General features: G+C 37.9%; 1 protein-coding gene across 1 annotated transcript in view; it reads left to right on the top strand.

Annotated features, from left to right (window-relative positions):
• Positions 1 to 929: 929 nt before the first annotated feature.
• Positions 930 to 18995, top strand: part of ctdsp1 (CTD (carboxy-terminal domain, RNA polymerase II, polypeptide A) small phosphatase 1) — an 84199-nt gene continuing 66133 nt past the window's right edge. The window contains exon 1 of the mRNA XM_028807563.2: positions 930 to 1230. Coding sequence (XP_028663396.1) covers positions 1155 to 1230 — 76 coding nt within the window. The 5' untranslated portion in view covers positions 930 to 1154. The remainder of the gene's footprint in view (positions 1231 to 18995) is intronic.

The raw sequence follows: 18995 nt of genomic DNA, 5'->3' as shown, positions 1-18995 counted from the left end.
TTTTTTATGTGAAAGGTGTGTGAACTTGCATGTTTCACTAGTCTTTACAAAACAGGGTATGATATTATTAGTTAGGTGAGTTCATGTTTACAAAAGAAAAGTCTGCACACATATTGGAAAATTCCAGTATGGCCCCAACAGACTTTTCATGGTTACTGGAGCACTTGGGAAAGGCTAGAGATCATTTTAACAATACCAAATTGAGCTTTGAGAGAATGTACAAACTCCACATTGATAGCGACTGCTCAATAATTACACAACTTCATTCATGTTTAAACCCATCCATGCCTTTTCTGTAATTATGCCACATGAGAACCGTAAAAATTAATTTTAAATGTTCTGTGAATTCTCTGTTCACTTCAGAACGCTGCCAAATCTGGTATCATCATCTCCAAGCAAAGAACCAAATTTGCACTCGTGGGAAGATTATGTAAAAGAAATCATCTTTTGCTTAAAAACTGCATGATGAGATGCAATCATTATTCCTGTGTGAAAATCGCTTTGCACAAAAGATGAATTGCACAATTAATCAAGGCTCTCCAGAACCATCCGATGGCGAAAATGAAGTGAAATGTAGTGAAACGAAGCAGCTACCATATAGTATTCGGGGTTTCAGGTAGGATGAGATACTTACTACTTTGAAACCCCCATCCTTCTTTTCGAAAAAGGTTAACGTGTTAGGTTAATGTGCGCAATAGAAGCAGAAAAGATAAAACCAGACGCAGTGACGCACACAGCCACCTTGCACAAAGTGATCGTGACTATGAAAAAGAATATACAACTGCCGTAAGTTTTCACCAACCAAAACAACAAATCAGAAAAGCTGCTTTACTGCCCAGCCCCAGACACAGAAGTTAAAAAGTTAGAGAACGAGTTGGTTCGTCGCCGCTTTAAGAGGGAGGGGCGCCTTGAAACCGCCAAGTCTCATGTTTGTATCTTGAAATTGTGAGCAGATCGAGAGAGGGAGCGAGCTCCATGTTGTAACAAAGTTATCAACAAGAAACTCCCCTTTTAATTTGTTTTCTTTATTTGCCATTTTCAAAAGACATACTTATGCATCAAACATACCTGTAAATCAAGAGGGTACGGGGGGTTTAGAGAAACCAGAAAACTATTTAAGGCAAAAAAAAGGATACGCAGGAATTTCGGATCTAATGGACAATCCGTCCACGTCTATAATCACCCAGGTTAGCAGAGATGACGAGGTGACTACCCCTTTACAAGAGAACGGTAAGCTTTTTAAAAGTTCTCCAAGCTGCCAAAAAATGTTTCTTTTCCCTTGCACCTGTCAAAAGTACTTTTTTTTTACTCTCTCGCTATTTTTCTCTCAACTTTTTAGATGGGCGTTGTTTTGAAAAGACTTTCCGTTCGCGGATATCCATAAAGCAGTGCCTTTTTTTGTTTTATTTCCTTCGCTTTTGCATCCTCACGTTCACATGTTAAAAACGGCAATTGCAAAGTTTACGAGTTTTCATCATTTTCAGTCGTATTGTAGCCACGCAGCTATGTAGAAATTTTATTTTTAATTAAGGGGGTGGGGGCATTCTTGACATTTTGTTGTGGACTCTGATAAAGAGGCGGGGCGAAGCAACTTAGAACTTTATAGTTATTTTTTTTTCCTACGCACGCCCAATATACGAACACTAGGTAAGGAGACTAGCGAAAATAAACTTTCCGCGCCGTTTCCCAGATGTGGCCGGCGTCAGTGCTCCGCTCTCTCATTCCTCGGGCCAAACGCCACCTCCGACCCCGCTCCCTCGCGTGCGCGTACACACATGCACGCGCATTTCCTTAGAGCGGCGGAGCAGTTCAAAGCGCGCGTTACACTGCAAAAATGGAGCAACATCAAAAAAGGAAGCAAGCACGCATCGAGGCTTCGAAAAAGGAAAACAAAAAAAGAGACTGAAGTTAGGGCCCCGCAGTAAACAGGATATGCTGACAAGAAAATTTTATCGGAAGTTGGGTTCACGGGTGCGTACGGTGTAAAGTCCAGCGATCTGATTCAAGCGAATTCCTGACTTGCAACTCAAACGCAGCGGTTTGCTCGTATTTCCGTAAATAAGCGCATTCCGTACGGCGCCCCGCGTGCGCGCTCTTGTGACGTTGACGTTTTTAGTCCTGACCGCTGTCATATCATTTCAGACCAGTTCCCGACTTTAGTTGAGTCTGTTTTAAAATAAACACACAGCTTCCTTTACTTGCTGCTTAAACTAATTTGATCTGTTACGACATTTCATGCTGTACTTAATCGTACCCGTTTTAAGGGACTTGATAAAAATATAAAGGTTCTCAAGATTGAAATTTTCTGTTAAAATTACCGTTTTGAAAAGTACATGCTTCTAGATAGATAGATACTTTATTAATCCCAAGGGGAAATTCACATACTCCAGCAGCAGCATACTGGTAAAATATTAAAGAGTGATAACAGTGCAGGTATACAGACAGACAATAACTTTGTATAATGTTAACGTTTTACCCCCTGGGTGGTATTGAAGAGTCGCATAGTGTGGGGGAGGAACAATCTCCTCAGTCTGTCAGTGGAGCAGGAAAGTGACAGCAGTCTGTCACTGAAGCTACTCCTCAGTCTGGAAATGACACTGTTTAGTGGATGCAGTGGATTCTCCATGATTGACAGGAGCCTGCTCAGTGCCAGTCGCTCTGCCACGGATGTCAAACTGTCCAGCTCCATGCCTACAATAGAGCCTACCTTCCTCACCAGTTTGTCCAGGCGTGAGGCGTCCCTGTTCTTTATGCTGCCTCCCCAGCACACCACCGCGTAGAAGAGGGTGCTCGCCACAACCATCTGATAGAACATCTGTAGCATCTTGTTACAGATGTTGAAGGACGCCAGCCTTCTAAGGATGTATAGTCGGCTCTGTCCTTTCTTACACAGAGCATCAGTATTGGCAGTCCAGTCCAATTTATCATCCAGCTGCACTCCCGGGTATTTATAGGTCTGCACCCTCTGCAGACAGTCACCTTTGATGATCATGGGGTCCATGAGGGGCCTGGTCCTCCTAAAGTCCACCACCAGGTTCTTGGTTTTGCTGGTGTTCAGGTGTAGGTGGTTTAACAAAGTCCTTGATGAGGTTCCAATACTACTCCTCCTGCCCACTCCTGATGCGGCCCACGATAGCAGTGTCGTCAGCGAACGTGGCAGGACTCCGAGTTGTATTGGAAGTCCGATGTATATAGGCTGAACAGGACCGGAGAAAGTACAGTCCCCTGCCGTGCTCCTGTGTTGCTGACCACAATGTCAGACCAGCAGTTCCCGAGACGCACATACTGAGGTCTGTCTTTTTCGATGACGACCTTCACATTTTTAAGGATACATTATTTAAAACTGAACAGTGACAAATCTCTTATTAATCCTAGAAGTGTTCATCCATTTATTTATTTTTTTAACCCATCCAAATGAAATGGGGGACATAGTAGTGGGAGGGTCTGTCCTGTCCTACACTTTTCAAACCGTCACTTTAGAGTTTCCAGTTAATGCATGAATATGGAAGTAACCCTTCCAAAATAAAATTCTACCAGTTACAGAGAGAGCAAATAAGTTCTGTCTAGAGCTGTAAGGCAGCGGTGCTCCTCACTGTGCAATAATGGCCTCCTGCATTGTAGGTAATCTATATGCATCTTTAAGCCAATGTCACTTTACATGACTTACAGTTGTTGGTTATGTCACACTTGCTGACGGCTGTTGCTCATCAATTTGCTTGGCCATGTCAGTTTCTATGACTGAAAAGTTACTTGCAATGCCAAACTTAGCTCAGCTATGGCAAGTTCAGCCACAGTCTTGGCCTTTTTTTCCCCCCGTCATCCTGCTGTGGTACATAAACCATGATACAGTGAAACCTCGGTTCACGACCATAATTCATTCCAAAACTCTGGTCGTAAACTGATTTGGTCGTGAACCGAAGCAATTTCCCCCACAGGATTGTATGTAAATACAATTAATCCGTTCCAGACCATACGAACTGTATGTAAATATAAATTTTTTTTAAGTTTTTAAGCACAAATATAGTTAATTAAACCATAGAATGCACAGCGTAATAGTAAACTAAATGTAAAAACATTGAATAACACTGAGAAAACCTTGAAGAACAGACAAAACTAACACTTCAACAGTTCGCGCTATAGCGCTACCAACCGCTGGCTAAAAACACTTTTTTTAATGAGTTTTAAGCACAGGGAAAAAAATGAACATTTGAAAAAATCCGTAATTTAATAAACCACCAAGAAAAGTAACATTGCAACAATGCACGCTGTGAACCGATTGCTGTAAACAGAAGTGAAAACAAAATCAAGCTCAGTGCATTCTTTAACTGCGTTCCTACCTTATGCGTCCAGCCCTCTCTCTCGCGCTCCCTGTGTGTGTGCGTCTCTCTCTCGCGCTCTCTGTGTGTGTGTGTGTGTGTCGCGCTCTCTCTCTTGCTCACTGCACAGGAAATGCACAGGGAGAGACTGAACATGTACAAACCGAAAGGGAAACTGGCTTGTTCGTATACCGAGTGTGTGGTCGTGAACCGAAGCAAAAGTTTGGCGAACTTTTTGGTCGTAAACTGATTTGTACGTGTACCGAGACGTTCGTGAACCGAGGATCCACTGTACATCAGACAGACAGACTTCTCTTCCTATTGTGAATTCCAAAACACCTGTGTTTCTTATTTCTTGTAGCAGCATTTATATGCATTGTACTTCCAGATGTGCTTTCATTGGCTGTCAGCTCCCACACACACACGGAGCTTACCCCTGTGAATGGATGAGTCTTGAATTAGTTGCAGTAAGTCGCTGGGTATGTTGCATTACATGACTGACCTTCACAGGAGTGCACTGCTGACTGCCTCCGATGTGCTAATACTATTTGAATGAAGGCTATTGCTGAAAAAGTTGCGTAATGTGACATGGTCTTTAGTTAGTGTCCCATTTATTCATTAATTGTCTTCTTCTTCTTTCGGCTGCTCCCGTTAGGGGTTGCCACAGCGGATCATCTTCTTCCATATCTTTCTGTCCTCTACATCTTGTTCTGTTACACCCATTACCTGCATGTCCTCTCTCACCACATCCATAAACCGTCTCTTAGGCCTTCCTCTTTTCCTCTTACCTGGCAGCTCTATCCTTAGCATCTTTCTCCCAATATACTCGGCATCTCTCCTCTGCACATGTCCAAACCAACGCAATGTCACCTTTCTGACTTTGTCTCCAAACCATCCAACCTGAGCTGACCCTCTAATGTCCTCGTTTCTAATCCTATCCATCCTCGTTACACCCAATGAAAATCTTAACATCTTTAACTCTGCCACCTCCTGCTCTGTCTCCTGCTTTCTGGTCAGTGCCACCATCTCCAACCAATAATTATTTATTATTCATGAATTATATCTAAATAAATTTATTTTGATATATTTATTGTTGAGAAAGTTACAGAATGTAATGCATATAAATATAGGAAGTGTAATAAATGTTTTGTATTGTGCCAAAGAAAAAATGTAGCAATGTTACCAGGGCAGTGTCAAAAGATTAAACAATGACAAAAACAAGGAAACCAAAACAGGTGTTAGCACCTTCCATCTTTCTCCATCTCAAAGCACACTACAAAACTTAAAAGTAATACACTTTAATGCAACAAGATAAGTAACTACAATTCAGGATAAATCAAAGGCTTTGTAAATCCACTTATAAAGGATCCATGTCCTGGCCTTGTTCATACATTGCACCAAATTCTGTTGGGCTACTTATTAAAAGGGCACAGCGTCAGAATGGATAAAGTAAGCCCACAACACAAATTCCGAATTCGGTCAATATAAGCAATGACTAATCATCTGATATTTAAAAAATAAATGGTTTGAGTGCTCCTAGAATGAGGTTGAATAACGGATGGAATAAGCATTAGTATGATGACTGCAAAAATTAACATAAACTGAATCGTTGAGAAAAATGGCTTTTCAGATATGATTTAAACCTTAACATTAATGAAGCCTCAAAGACCTTAAGAATCACACTAAGTTAAGTTTGCTTACCGTTAGATAATTGAGTTTAGAAATCATGAAAAAGCAAACAATTTCTAGTGTGTGGCCAGTTGATGCACAGCAAGGAATGCAGAATGTTAGAATTTAAAGCTTTGTAACTAGGTAGTAGAGAAAGTTTGACATAGGACAGTAAGACAGTACAGTTGAGCCATTTGATGGGTTATGTCTTTATTGTGTTTGATCCGAGTCAAAATTCAGGCATCAGCATTTTGAACTTGGTGGATGACCACCATTGAAAAGGGAACTGCAGCAGTCTATAGGACAAATCATGATGGCTTCATAGGGACTTTCCATTATATTCCAAAAATGCTATTCAACATTGTGTATAATGAAAAACAAAAAGAATGAAAACAAAGCATCATATTTGTAATTGCAGTGGTTGCAATTGCAAATTAAATCCAAGATGAGCCTTTATTCCTTTGTGATAATTATAGCAGAACTTGGGACGTCTTCCAGTGATCAATATTTAAAATGTATCTTTCCCTGATGAGTGTTGGAGCACAGATAGATCACACTTGCTTCCCATAACAGTTTTCTGTCATGCGAAGAAGGATTTCCATTTGTTCTTAACTCATGATGAAAGGTGTAATCCCTCTAGATGGTTCTGAGTCCAGGATCATTTTTCAGTAGACATTCATTTTTACACACCCAGAGGTTCATTTTCATAATCCAAAACTAGCGTATTTAAGTTGGAAGGAGCAACAACTCTGTTTTGAGATGTAATTGCCCAACTTGTCCCCATATCACAGAAAGGTAAACTCGGAAATCTTATCTATACTGCTTATACATTTGGTTCCCCTGCTTACTGCTGCAGTTTATAAACAGTAGAGAGAATAAATATATTGATAAAGTGAAAGACATAGAACTTCATCTGGAGGTTTGCCTTCTGCTTCACCTCACAGTCTGTTGCATTTCATTAAGAGACGCTTGTGAGCAAGATTCATTGGCATGTAAACTGCTTTGCTAGGAGTAGTTGGCCAAATGTGATGTCACTGAAATGCTTGCACAGTATACTTTGAGGTGGACAAGAGAACACGATTTCATATCAGTTTATATATTTGTTTAACAAACAATCCATTATGTATGAGCATACTATGGGATTGACTTGTTCCCACCTTGCTGTCTGTGCTGCCAAGATAGATACTAGTTCTCCACAGCCCTAAACAGTAAGTAGTTTGCAAAATAAATTGATGAAAAAATTTTACATTATGGGGCATTTTCAGCACTACAGAAATGGGGCTTTAAATTTATTAAAACAATTTGCTAATTTTCAAGGCATGGGTTGTTATGAAATGAATTGCCCTGGAAGGTATTGCATGGAGAGTGTTTGTGAACAGTGACCTATACAGTGGAACTTCGGGTCACAACCGTAATTCGTTCCAAAACTTTGGTCGTAACCCGATTTGGTCGTGACCTGAAGTAATTTCCCCCATACGATTGTATGTAAATACAATTAATCTGTTCCAGACCGTACGAACTATATGTAAATATTTTTTTTTAAAGATTTTTAAGTAAAAAAATAGTTAATTATACCATAGAATGCACAGCATAATAGTAAACTAAATGTAAAAACATTGAATAACACTGAGAAAACCTTGAACAACAGAGAAAACTAACATTGCAAGAGTTTGCGCTATAGCGCTACGAACCGCTTGCTAAAAAAACTTTTTTTAATGAGTTTTAAGCACAGGGAAAAAAATGAACATTTGAAAAATCCGTAATTTAATAAACAACCAAGAAAAGTAACATTGCAACAATGCACGCTATGAACCGATCGCTGTAAACAGTAGTGAAGTGGAGGTTAAAATCCAATAGGAAAAAGTCTTCATTAAATACAATGAGGTTAAAACAATGCTCGAATCAGTCTCTTTAAAAACAAACCCGGCCAGCCCTCTCTCTTGTGTGTGTGTGTCTCTCTCTCTCTCTTGCGCGCGCGCGTGTGTGTGTGTGTGTGTGTCTCTCTCTCTCTCTCTCTCTCTCTCTCTTGCGCGCGCGTGTTTGTGTGTTTCTCTCTCTTGCGTGTGTGTGTGTGTGTTCGTGTACGTGTTCAGAGACGTTCGTGAACCAAGGCTCCACTGTATATGGAAGATGGGAGTGACATCTGGACTATCTGTATCATTCGTAGTTTAATCCTAGTTAAATTTTCTTGCATCTTTTTCAGAGATACAATAGGTTTTGTTAAACTAAATCAAACAAAGCCTTCTAGTGCAATGAATTCAAATTGTCTAAAAAATAATAATAACAACATTCTGTAATGTTATCATGGATCATCATTCTTTTGGCCATCATGTATGGCCAAAAGAAAATTACACTACATACTGTACTTTTTTAATGCTTAAATAAGGTGCAATTTAGGCTCAGTTCTCAAGTGGCTACAAAGAAAACTTGCAGCTGCTTTAGCTCTTTTGAATCCAGTTTGTTCACATATTTGTCTGTCATTTATCAAGTGCTTATATATTTTTAAGGACCGTGCCCATTAAATGACCTACAGTAGTTTTTTTTTTTAGTGGCACAGATATCTGTGATTTAAATTTGATTGAAAAAGTGTAAACTTGTATCTATCAGCAGGTCTCCACACGGTCATTTTGACTTCAACACATTACAGTAATTTCTGGCACATGAAACTTCTTACCTGTCACTGCCAATGTTGACAGCTCATCTGATGGGTACAAAACCATCATTTTCACTACGTAGAATTATGCAAAACATATTTGCATTACTCCAGCTAGTATCTGCTCTTAAAAGGATGTTCTGGTGATTAATAAGCAGCTTATTAACATTATATTTCACAACTTTTTTATGTGATGCTTTATGTCCTGTGGTGGGCTGGCACCCTGCCCGGGGTTTGTTTCCTGCCTTGTGCCCTGTGTTGGATGGGATTGGCTCCAGCAGACCCCGTGACCCTATAGTTAGGATATAGCGGGTTGGATAATGGATGGATGATTTATGTCATGTATCTCGTCTGGATTTGTTACCAGGTGTTGCCAATGGTTTTACAGGTGAGCCTTACAAGTGCTAATTTGCACACCATTGTAATTCTTAGTCTGGTCCTTTTTCTCCTCAGATTCAGTCAAGTTTATTTTCTGTCTATCCCATTTACAGTGCAAATCAGAAATGTCTTTGTGTTCACACATGCTCCTTAAAAGGCAGTCCATGCTAAATCACTAAATGACTGAATTGTGTGTCCTTTTGAATATGTGAGTAATGGTTAAAAAATTTTTCAAGATCACAATCATTACTTAATTGGGGAAAAATATTTCTGTTGCATGCACAGAATGGAAATATAATGCCTGACAGTAATAATGAGAGTAACTCATAAAGCAGCATGGCATTAATTTCTTCTTGATTTTTGCATTTGCATTCCGAGAGCAACAAAGTGTGTTTTAGGCATGTTCTGTTCAACTACATTTATGCAGTTGGCATGCATTTTAGAGATTTCCTCAAGGGCACTGAATATTCCATATGCAGTAGAAGAAACGCCTGATTCATTAAGATACTAGCTGAAAAAATACAGTTTTATTGTGCTTTAATTACATTACATGTTCTGTCTGATAGTTTGCAAACTAAAGGATGAGTGAGCAGTTGTACTTTAAGAAAGAAGCTACATCAGCTCGTGGGAGGGCCACCAAGTCATGGAAGTGTCTTAACTTCTGTATAAGAGGTCTTGTGCAGACTGAGAACATCTCCGATCATTGCATGCTAAGCTAACAGGATATGGTTAATGATTTAATTGGTGTCTTTTCACACTGTTTATTCTCTGCTGCATTGCTGAAAGTTCTAAAAACTTTTTTTTAGGGGTTGCAATGCCCCTAGACTCCTTTGTGGTTTATAATTATTTTTGATAAGTAATCTTGCTTCTTTTGTACGTATGTTATCATGTTGGTCTAGCAAATTTGGAAATGCTTTTTGAATTGGGACAATATACAGGTGTTTTTTTAGGCTCTATTGTCTTTTTTAATTAAAATTAATATGTTGTTTAATGGGCGGCACGGTGGCGCAGTGGGTAGCGCTGCTGCCTCGCAGTTGGGAGACCTGGGGACCAGGGTTCACTTCCCGGGTCCTCCCTGCGTGGAGTTTGCGTGTTCTCCCCGTGTCTGCGTGGGTTTCCTCCGGGCGCTCCGGTTTCCTCCCACAGTCCAAAGACATGCAGGTTAGGTGGATTGGCGATTCTAAATTGGCCCTAGTGTTTGCTTGGTGTGTTTGTGTGTGTCCTGCAGTGGGTTGGCACCCTGCCCGGGATTGGTTCCTGCCTTGTGCCCTGTGTTGGCTGGGATTGGCTCCAGCAGACCCCCGTGACCCTGTGTTCGGATTCAGCGGGTTTGAAAATGGATGGATGGATGTTGTTTAATTTATAGTAGTTCCCAAAATGAAAGTTAACTAGGTATGTCGTCTCCTAGCCATAATGAAACCAGAAAAAAACTTAAAAATACAAAGAGATACAAAAAGTAATACAGTTGGTTAAAACACATAAAAAGATACTCTTAACATTCCACAATATGTTTATTAAGCCTTAGGGTTTAAATCAGGTTCTAAAAGTGGATCTTAAGTTCTTTCAGAAGATGTTTAATTTGTTCTTGTATAGGTATTACTCTTGAAAAAAAAAATTTGCTTTAAATGATTTAGCAATTTTTTTCCCTCATCTTTTAACCTCAGAATCCTTTAAATTTAAAATTTGTACTTGGACAAATAAATACAAAGAAACAGTTGAGTCATTAGTGTGAGCTTGGTAATTGTTGCAAAACTGCCTTTTTTCCAATTAATACTCCTATCATAGAATAAAGCATACAGTGGAGAAACCATGCTATACTATATCTTTTGGTGGAGTCATCTGTTTCCATGCCACAGCTTTCCACAGTCCTGTTTCATAAATTCTTGTACTACTGTACCTTTCTACAGTGATATCCAGACTCTCGCTAGTGAAATGCCCATTGCCAGTTTGGAGATGAGCAGATGTAGTCCAGAATGCCAAGTAAAACTCTCCCTTAATGTAACAAAATCACCCTTTGCTTTCATTTCATTCCAGAAACCAGCACTTTAAATTCACTGTCTTCTTTCTTGGATCTCAATGGGCTGGAAGTTTTATTTTGTATCGCTGAATAAGCAATGCTAAAAAAGCTTTGTGCATGTATTTCATTCACACAGAACACATTATGAGATTACTTATATTGCTGAGATTTACACACAATTTTTCTAATAAAGACAATTTGTCAATTATCAACATTTGCTTCTGCATAATGATTACATTGTTACTCATAAACTAGTCATTATTATTGCAACCTCGCACTCTAAATTAGTATACATATGAATTATTTAAAGATGACATACCTTGAGTAACTCAGTTGTCAGAAAAGGGTATGGTTTCCCCCGCCATGACTCTGTAAATGGATTAAGGATTTTCGAAAATGGGTGCATGGATAGAGTATCTTAATGAATGCGTTGGTTACCTTGGAGTGTAATAGTATTTTTTTTATATAGTTGCTTACATAACTCTTTCTGGGTTCAGTTTCATAATACCTGATGATGTGTACATTGCTTTATTTGTGATGGATCATTGGTCCATCCAGTCTGCATTCCTACCTTGTACCTTATGCTGCTAGTTTAATCCTAGCCTTAAAGACTGAAGAACAGTCGTAGACTACTAAGCACTGTTGTAAGTCGCTCTGGATAAGAGCGTCTGCTAAATGATGTAAATGTAAATGTATGGAATCCAAACCCTGTGACCCTGAACTGCATTAAGCAGGTTTGCCCTTGAGTTGCTTATTTAGCAAGCTCTACGTCTTGGTAATATTTGGTACCAATATTTGCAGTTTATTGTAATTTAACCATACAGAAAAAAAAAACAAAAAAACAGTAATTTGTTTTTTGTAATGTATCAGGTTAAATTAAATCATGTAGCCACTGAAGCATTCCGAGTCCAGGACTGTGTATGCTGTGTTTTCATTTTCAAAGCCACTGAATGTATTTCATACTAAAAAGATTTCTATAGACTCGTGTCATATGGGGAAACTGTCAGGACCATAAAAATACTTCGTTGTAATGAAAATTTTGTTGTAAAGATATTCGTTGTAATGGAATTTTACCTGTATTTAAATGTTCTTTTATATATACATCAGAACAATGAGTTTTCCTTTCTCTCTTAATTTAGCAGTGCTTTACCTAAGGTGACTTACAAACATTATACACCAATAAGCCACAACATTAAAATCACTGACAGGTGAAGTCAATAACATTGATTGTCTCATTACAATGGCATCTTTCATAGTGGGGGGGGGGGGGGGGGGGGGATGTATTAAGCAACATTTGAACAGTCAGTTTTTGAAGATGAGGTGTTGGAAGCAGGAAAAATGGGAAGCATAAAGATTTAAGCAACATTGACAAGGACCAAATTGTAATGGTTAGATGACTAGGTCAGAGCATCTCAGAAACGGCAGGTCTTGTGCGGTTTTCCCGATATGCAGTAGTTAGTACCTACCAAAAGTGGTCCAAGGAAAGACATTTGGCGACATGGTCATTAGCACCCAAGGCTTATTGATGTACATGGGGAGAGAAGGCTAGCCCGTCATGTCCGATCCCACTGAAGAGCTACTGTAACACAAATTGCTTAATAACTTAATGCTGGCCATGAGAGAAAGGTGTCAGAACACACAGATGCATTGCATCTTGTGTTTTGGGCAGCGTATCTGCAGAATGGTCAGAGTGCGCATGTTGAACACTGTTCACAGCTGAAAGTTCCTACAGCAGTGTGATGTGGATGTTACTTTGACACATTCAACTTACATAAAGACTTACATAAAGACTGTTGCAGACCACCTACACCCCTTCATGACCGTAATATATCTCTGATGGCAGTGGCCTCTTTCAGCAGGATTATGCACATTGCCACACTACAAAAATTGTTCTGGAACTGTTTAAGGAACATGACAAAGAGGTCAAGATGTGATTGAGCATCTATGGAATGTGCTGGAAAAACAAGCCCAATCCATGAAGGCCCCACCTTGCAACTTATAGGACTTAAAAGATCTGCTGCTAACATCTTGGTGCCATATACCACAGGATACCTTCAAAGGTCTCATGGAGTCCATCTATTCATGGGTTAGAGCTGTTGTGGCACACATTGTTAAGCAGGTTGTTTTAATGTTATGGCTGATTGGTGTATAAGTATTTGTAAGCATGGGAATTTACATTTTCGATATGTCCATTAATTCACATATATAATTGTTTTCTGTGGGTGCTACCATTTTCTTTTTCATTACAAAGGACATTATTTTCAAAAATAAATACTTTTTGTTCTTTCAAGAAATACACACTAAATATACAAAACAACATTCATTTAAAGAGGAGGTCCAAGACTGCTAGGTGTAATGTGTATTTCTAGAACATATAAATGGATGCTGCTGAAAACACTCATGTAAATACAGATTCTATGTCAGTTGATGTATCATTTTTAAGGTTTTTGCTCCTAAAACCCTGAATCCTAAAGAAACAAGCCATTTCACATATGACCGCTATACAAGTAAACCTTTATCCTCAAAACCTTCACACTCTAATGTAGTGTTTCTAAACCACTTTGGTGTCACAACCCACTTTTTTTTTCTGTATCAGTGCTTCGTAATCATCCAAGGTGGGAGAGGGATCCTTTCTTGCAAATTGAGTATTATTGTTGTGGTCCTGCTTGGTAATTCAAGCATGATAGACAAGAAGTAATAGGGTCAGCCCTTGGTGAAGCAAGTGTGATTGTCAATCGGTGACCCTCTGCCAATAACAAAATAGGCACTTTCGATCCACTGGTTGAGAAACACTACTCTAAAGCACATTAGCACTTTTTTATTGTTGAAATATATATTATTATTTACCTGCTTCATAGTTTACATACTGTAGATTCAGTAGATGCAAATAAATGACAGTGCTAATGTTTAAGTAAATCAGGACCCTTGTGTTAGATTTGAGGCTTTTCAAGATGTGGCATTAATATTTGGAATTTCTAAAAGACTAATTAACTAAATGTATGCCTATAGAAAATAATCTTTTTTCAGGAGTTAAAAAAGATGTAATTCTTTTAGTTAATGATTAAACATTAGTAAGCAACTGTTTATTGCATTTTTTATTAGCTTGTCCCTGTCTTGCCACGGTGAACATCTGCAACTAGACAAAAGCAAATATGAATGCCATTCATATGTCTTGGGGACAAAAAAGAAAAAGAACAAACCTATGTTTAATCATTTCACATAAATAGCAATTAGAGTTCTGTTTTTCATATTTAATTCTCCCTTTAATGTGAAAATATCACAAAATAAATTTTTTTGCATTTTATTTATCCTTTAATATGTGATAAAAGGGTTTACACTGGCCCCTTTCTTGAGATTCCAGATATTTGTGCATTGTGGAATGAAGAATGGGAATTCTATCTCAACATTGACATGTTAATTGCCAATTCTTAGAGCAACATGCTTAGATTAAGAAGAATAGTGCAATGATCTGTTTGTTGAGTGTGACATGCTTATATTAAAATACAAAAATATATGAAAGTTTGTTATGCATTTTACATATGCTTTTGCATTTCCCAGGGCATTTGTTTGTGAGTATTAAACAGTGCGCTTACATGATTGTTAAGTGTAAACTGTGGCCTTCATTCTTAATAGTGCATGTTATTCTAATAAATTGGTTGTCTTTTTTGTTCTATGTAAGAATACATGTTGTTGTATTCCTTTATATATGTTTTTGATACTCCACCTCAGTAGCACAAGCAAGAATTGTGCTGCTGGGGTTAATGCTTTTTCCAAGTGGGCGTGTTGAGCATCCCTGCTCTTATGATTGGCTTGCCCAATGGCAGGTGAAGCTCACTAATATGAAAACATGTAAGAACAAGAGCCTCTCCAATGATGTGTTTTTCTGTAACTTGAGAAATGTAATGAAGCGTGAAGAGTTTTTTGTATCCAAAATGTGTTATGACTTTGTGATGAAATCCAGAAATCTGCTTTACACCACATACGTTTCTTGTAACATGTCAGAAGGACTTTCAACATGAGTTCTTCAGCTCCAAAGTCATAGAATTGCTCTAGCTAGGAGCATGTTACATGATGAGCATTTTTTGATTGATCTACAAATGAGGCAAAAGCAAAAACAAGGTAAGTCACTGGAGACCTCGAACCTTTTCACAGACTAATAAAAATTTAATAAGAGTCTCGTGCTTCCTTTATCAATGTAACATTAAATAAGAAAGAGAACTATACAAATCGGATGGCTCTGTGTAAGAAACTAAAGGGCATGTCCAAGTCTGCAGTCTTGGTTGGAACATGCAATGTTTTCATAATGTGCTGAAAACTTTCTCCCCCTACATGGCCCCTTGATCCCTCCTTGGGCCAAAAAAACCAAAAGACTGCTGTGTTGGCAGTCGTGTGTTAAATAGTTTTGTGCGAAGACGCTTAGCTTAAAGAGAAAGAGGAGGAGAGAAAAAAAAAAACTGAATATACATATCTATCACAGAATTTTGCTTATTGTATAGCATTTGTTGAAACGTTTCTCTTGTGTTGTGTACATGTGCAGTATACTTTTACAAGCACTTTCATACAAATTTTGGAAATGAATCACTTAAGCATGAAACTAATAAGTAAAATGCTAGTCTTCTAGAGTTTTGCTTTGTTTCAAGTTTGTATTTCAGGTTATTACATTTAAAGTGCATTTTTAGGTAAACTTTGTTTTGTATGTAGTGTGGACTCCTTCTGGGCCTTCAGATAACTGGCTACTTGATATGAGTGATATATTTTTAATAAAACACATTTTCCCAAGGAGATATACTGCAGTATAGAAACAGAAACATTCTTTAAAGAGCTTAACTAAAAATAAACACATGCATGGAGAGCATCGAGTGGTATATTGTTTACCGTCTTCCAAAATATATTGTGCATAAAGGGTCATATTGTGAAATTACTTTTTGTTTGGTTAATTGTATTTGATCTTCTGGCTATAGCTGGTAAGAAGTTCTGCTTTTATTTTAGTTGGGTGGATACACATTTAATAGTCATTTAAAATATGCTAACATATTCTAAAATTTCTGTCCCTTAAAGAACTCTGTTATCTGGCAGGCAGACTTCTTTAGAGATATGTTGGGGTTTAGGGACACCAATGGCCACTAAAAGACCCTCTGTTATTCTGACAGGCTAAAGATAGGGTTGGCCATCACTTTAGAAGTGATTTATAGGGTTTGGCTGAACCCAATTTTGAGGAGAAAGCCTCTTCATGCATGCAGACTAAGTCTAGAGTTGAAAGGCATGGGGGTGCCAGAGCTTAAGAGAAATCCAAAAAAAAAGAGACATTTGCAAGTTTTATGGATAGTTGAAGGCAGGAAAATGGACAAGTCATCCTGTATGGTAGGAAGAGATGCAGACCTATACAAGGAGAATCCAGTAGACCACTTGTTTTGCTGTTTTGATTTGGTTTACTATGCTAATTTGTGTACTCCCTCTCTGTTCATCTGTCCTTTGTTTTTATTTAAGAAATTTTCAGTTTTGTTATATATTGGCCTTATTATCTGTATACTGTAAGATGATTGTGAAAATAGTACAGTTTTTTTAAAGGCTGATATTGATTTCATGTTACTGATTTGGCCGATACCAATTTTGAGTCCCTTTAAAACTATAAGCTCCGGTATAGCCATATGTGTAGATGCCTTATGTTCTATATTAAAGTCTTAATTTTACTATTTTTTATAATTGAACTATAAACCATAGGAGTGTGTGTGTGTTTTTGTTGTTGTTTTTTTTTTAATTTCTGTAGGCATACTGTTCAGTGACTATAAAAATACTAAAATAAACACAATTTCCTTAAAATAGTTACATTTTAACTACATTTTTTTAACTGTGCAAAAATATTTATCCTTAGTACATATTGCATTAAAGAAAAGAAAATGCTTCTCATAATTACAAGCTGTCAGTCATATTAATTTGTTCTGTAATGTACTTATCTAAAAAAAAAAAAAAAAAAAAAAGCTGAATTTAAAAATGTGATGTTCACCAATTGTATAACAAACATGTATTTTCACATTTGATTCAATTAATTAATATGGGCAGTTAAACACTGCTTAAATGTAAATACACTTGCATTTGCAACCTTTAATAATTTTTAATCATTTATTGCAGTGCATCTTTTTTGTTTTTAAAATAAACATCTATCTCTATATATAAAATTCTTTTTGTGTTTGAAACGGAAATTACGTATGACCACACGATATGGAAATTACGTATGACCACAGAACATATTATAATACAGGAACTAATTACTTCGTTTGTGGACTCCATTTTTATATCGTCTTTATGAATTGTTATTATTTGTGTGAGAGTTATTTTACGGATATTGAAAAGAAGTAAACACGCCGATCTATCCCATAGAAGTGCGCCCCGCGTCGCCCTCTCCCAGCCCTCCTCTCTGGACTACAGTGCTGACCCGTCTGCCGCCAGGCGCGTTCTGACAGAGAAGTTTTATTTATTCGTCTACGTGACTGTCGCGGAAACTGCCACATTGTAACTTTTTTTTAGTTGGCAGTACTTGATAGTAGAAGAGATGAGGAAAACAGCTTTGCGTCTTTCTACTTTTTAACTGCGGCGAGCTGTAAACAATGTGCGTGAGAACAAAGTGGGCGCTGGGAGGCGCGGAATGTCGGGCAGCTCCGCAGGGTCGAGAGCTTCGCAGCTTCGGGCAGCGTCCTCTCTTCTCGCACTGTTTGTGACATTTCAAGTGACCCGTCGGCTCCAAGGAGAGTGGAAATCTTTGCGAATGAGTGTAATCGGCGCCATCGAAGCAGGACTCTGTTTGTAAATTACCCTGCACTACTATTTACTGTCCCTTAAGGTGAGTTCGGGACACTAAAACCCTGCAACATTAGCTACTGTTAGTACTACTTACCTGTTGTGTTATAGCGCCTTTAAAATGTAGTTTACCCCAAACCACTCCAGTAGTGCTCAATATATCTTTACTTCTTAAATGTAATGTTTTACTGTTTAATAACTTATGGACTACATTTTATTTTTTTCTCTTGCACTCAGTGAGTGAAGCCACTGGGTAATCAACTAGTTTACTATATTTATAAAGGTTTTTTTTGGGTGTAATTATAAATATGGATTACCATTTTAATTATGTAGTACTTGTTTCTTACCAAAACTTATATTGTATGACATGCACAAACAAATAATAAACACAGATCAAACTTTTAAAAAGCTCCAAATCTATCAAATGTTCGTAAGATATTTATCAAGAAGATACAATGCTAACATGCTTAGCAAGTTTACCAGTAAAATAGACTCATTTTGCTGTTAAGCTAAAAAAGACTTCAGCAATTTCAAATTCTTGTTTATTTCTTTTTCCAATTGAAAATATGAATTGCTGTGTCGAACATAAGCTTGCTTACCTCCCAAACCCAGACTGTATTAATTTTAATTAAAGGACAAAGTATAAATTAATTAAAGTAGCTTTTCTTGCCATTTGTCTGATTGTACAAGATGACTCCTCTGAATCCTTTTTCTTAATTTATAATTCCAGTTCCTTTACACAAAGGTTAATATTCCAGTTCCTCTCTCTAGTAAGGTGTCTTCTGTTTGTTCACAAGACTTTTGCAGCAAAAGAGGCACATGCACTGGCTCAACTACCACAATCCCTTGCATTAAGGAGTACTGCAACTAAATTACTGTAAAGCTTAGAAAAGCAGATGCTAATTTTGTTTTTATGATCGGCCAATTTACAGATCACCAATCAATTCTTTTGTAGTGAAAATTGGATGAATTAGATAGGCAGCTGATTTATCAAATCATCACTACTTTCTATAGTAAAAGTACACTTTTTGTAGGTTTAGAATGAAGAGTGGTTCCAGTTAGACTGACTGAAGTGGGAATACTCAACATATGACCAACGCAAACCTAGTAGGTATTTGTGTCATTTCTGAGTGTGTCAGTGAAAATGAAATCCATTCTACCCAAATCC

Source organism: Erpetoichthys calabaricus, chromosome 8 (genome assembly GCF_900747795.2).
Source record: "Erpetoichthys calabaricus chromosome 8, fErpCal1.3, whole genome shotgun sequence".
NCBI lineage: Eukaryota > Metazoa > Chordata > Cladistia > Polypteriformes > Polypteridae > Erpetoichthys > Erpetoichthys calabaricus.
This window is presented reverse-complemented; position numbering and strand designations above follow the sequence as displayed.